Consider the following 2,530-nt stretch of genomic DNA (forward strand, 5'->3'; position numbering starts at 1 on the left):
TTAACCCAGACTGCTGTAACCACACTTTGGCATCTGTAAAATTCTTTTATCTTCGTGTTATGTAATCCATTAGTTACTGTAGATACAGCCTTTATGCATTTTACTTAAGTAATAATCAAGTAAACCTATGTTGAGTTAGCGTAGGCCAACTTAGAGTAAATAAATTTTAGGCATGCATTCACATTTGAGAACATTAAGTAAGAAACATCTAAAAAAAACAGTCTTTTGTAACATTTTGTTTATATTTTTAATAGTTTATTGAGAATGTTCAGATCCTTGAAAAAAAACTTTCATATGGAATATGGCACAACATTAATGCCTACAACTGGAATACACACACAGAAAACTCCACATTTCAACAGTCAGCATGCTGAACAATATCTATTTATTTCTTAACGTGCAGATAACACATTAAATACCATTAGCAGTCTTATACACGCATACATTAGCATTTCATATAACATGTAGCAGAACAGATATACCTAACAAAAATACATTTTATATGCAATCTTTCAAATGTAAATTTAAATGCTCAACTGCAATCTTTGAACTCTTTTGAATTCTTCAAAAAAAAAAAATTGAATGCAGCATACAATGCACCAGAAAATCAGCAGTAGTCCCTGAGCACAGGCCTTTGAGCTGCCATGTGTCTGAGCTCCACAGCCTCCAGCTGGCATCCCTCCCTGGTATAGCTTGGTGATGATTGGGTTGCAGACTTTCTCCAGCTCCTTCAGCTGATGTTCATACTCCTCCTTATCAGCCAGCTGGTTGTTCTCTAGCCAGCTGATGGCCTTGTTACATTTCTTAATAACTTTCTTCTTGTCATCCTCACTGATCTTGCCTTTCAGGTTCTCATCTTCCACACTGTTCTTCAAGTTGAAGGTGTAAGACTCCAGAGAGTTTTTGGCAGCAATCTTCTCTCTTTGCAGATCATCTTCAGATTTGTATTTGTCTGCGTCCTGCACCATCCTCTCAATCTCCTCTTTACTCAGTCTGCCCTTGTCATTGGTGATGGTGATCTTGTTCTCTTTTCCAGTGCTTTTGTCCACCGCGGACACATTTAGGATTCCGTTGACATCGATGTCAAAGGTCACTTCAATCTGCGGGACTCCAAGTGGTGCAGGTGGGATTCCTGTCAGCTCAAATTTACCCAGCAGGTTGTTGTCTTTTGTCATTGCCCTCTCTCCCTCATAGACCTGGATCAGGACACCGGGCTGGCTGTCTGAGTATACTGGGTGGTGAAGGTCTGGGTCTGTTTGGTGGGGATGGTGGTGTTGCGTTTGATCAGTGGCATCATGACTCCGCCTGCCGTCTCGATGCCCAGGGATAGTGGTGCAACATCCAGAAGCAACAAGTCTTGGACACTTCCAGATGTGTCTCCCATGAGGATGGCGGCTTGGACCGCAGCACCATAAGTCACTGCCTCATCTGGATTGATGCTCTTGTTAAGTTCTTTGCCATTGAAAAAATCCTGCAGAAGCTTCTGGATCCTTGGAATTCTTGTTGATCCACCAACCAACACAATGTCATGAATCTGAGACTTTTCCATCTTGGCGTCTCTCAGGGCTTTTTCCACAGGATCAAGTGTTCCTCTGAAGAGGTCTGAGCACAGCTCTTTAAAGCGCGCTCTGGTGATGGACGTGTAGAAGTCAATGCCCTCGTACAGTGAGTCAATCTCAATGCTGGCCTGAGAGCTGGACGAGAGTGTCCTCTTGGCTCGCTCACATGCTGTACGCAGCCTCCTCAGGGCCTTCTTGTTCTGACTGATGTCCTTCTTGTGTTTTCTCTTGAATTCTTCAACAAAGTGATTCACCATGCGGTTGTCAAAGTCCTCTCCACCCAGATGAGTGTCTCCAGCTGTGGCCTTCACCTCAAAGATGCCATCTTCAATGGTCAGGATGGACACATCAAAGGTGCCTCCTCCCAGGTCAAAGATCAGGACGTTGCGCTCTGAAGCTTTGCCTTTGTCAAGGCCATAGGCAATGGCTGCAGCTGTGGGCTCGTTGATGATTCTGAGGACATTCAGTCCAGCGATTACTCCAGTGTCTTTAGTGGCTTGCCTTTGGGAATCGTTAAAATACGCAGGAACTGTAATAACAGCATTCGTCACCTTATGTCCCAGGTAAGCCTCTGCAATCTCCTTCATCTTCACAAGGACCATGGAAGAGATTTCCTCGGGGTAAAATGATTTGGTCTCTCCTTTGTACTCAACCTGTACCTTAGGCTTTACTCCATCACTGACGACTCGGAAGGACCAGTGCTTCATGTCAGACTGCACAACTGGGTCATCAAACTTTCTGCCAATCAGCCTCTTAGCATCAAACACGGTGTTGTTGGGGTTCATGGCCACCTGGTTTTTAGCTGCATCTCCAATGAGCCTCTCAGTGTCTGTAAAGGCAACATAGCTGGGTGTTGTTCTGTTCCCCTGGTCATTGGCGATGATCTCCACTTTTCCATGCTGAAACACCCCCACACAGGAGTAGGTGGTGCCCAGGTCAATTCCAATAGCAACTCCTTTTGCAGATGACAT

At 44.5% G+C, this 2,530-nt stretch overlaps 1 protein-coding gene across 1 annotated transcript; it reads right to left on the reverse strand.

The window, feature by feature from the left end:
* LOC107739404 (heat shock 70 kDa protein-like) lies at positions 1-2,530 on the reverse strand. The gene is given in 3 exon segments (XM_016551506.1): positions 1-33; positions 594-1,229; positions 1,232-2,530. Coding segments are annotated over 3 exon segments (1,968 nt in total).

This window comes from Sinocyclocheilus rhinocerous, unplaced genomic scaffold (genome assembly GCF_001515625.1).
Source record: "Sinocyclocheilus rhinocerous isolate Xijiao unplaced genomic scaffold, SAMN03320098_v1.1 scaffold2300, whole genome shotgun sequence".
NCBI lineage: Eukaryota > Metazoa > Chordata > Actinopteri > Cypriniformes > Cyprinidae > Sinocyclocheilus > Sinocyclocheilus rhinocerous.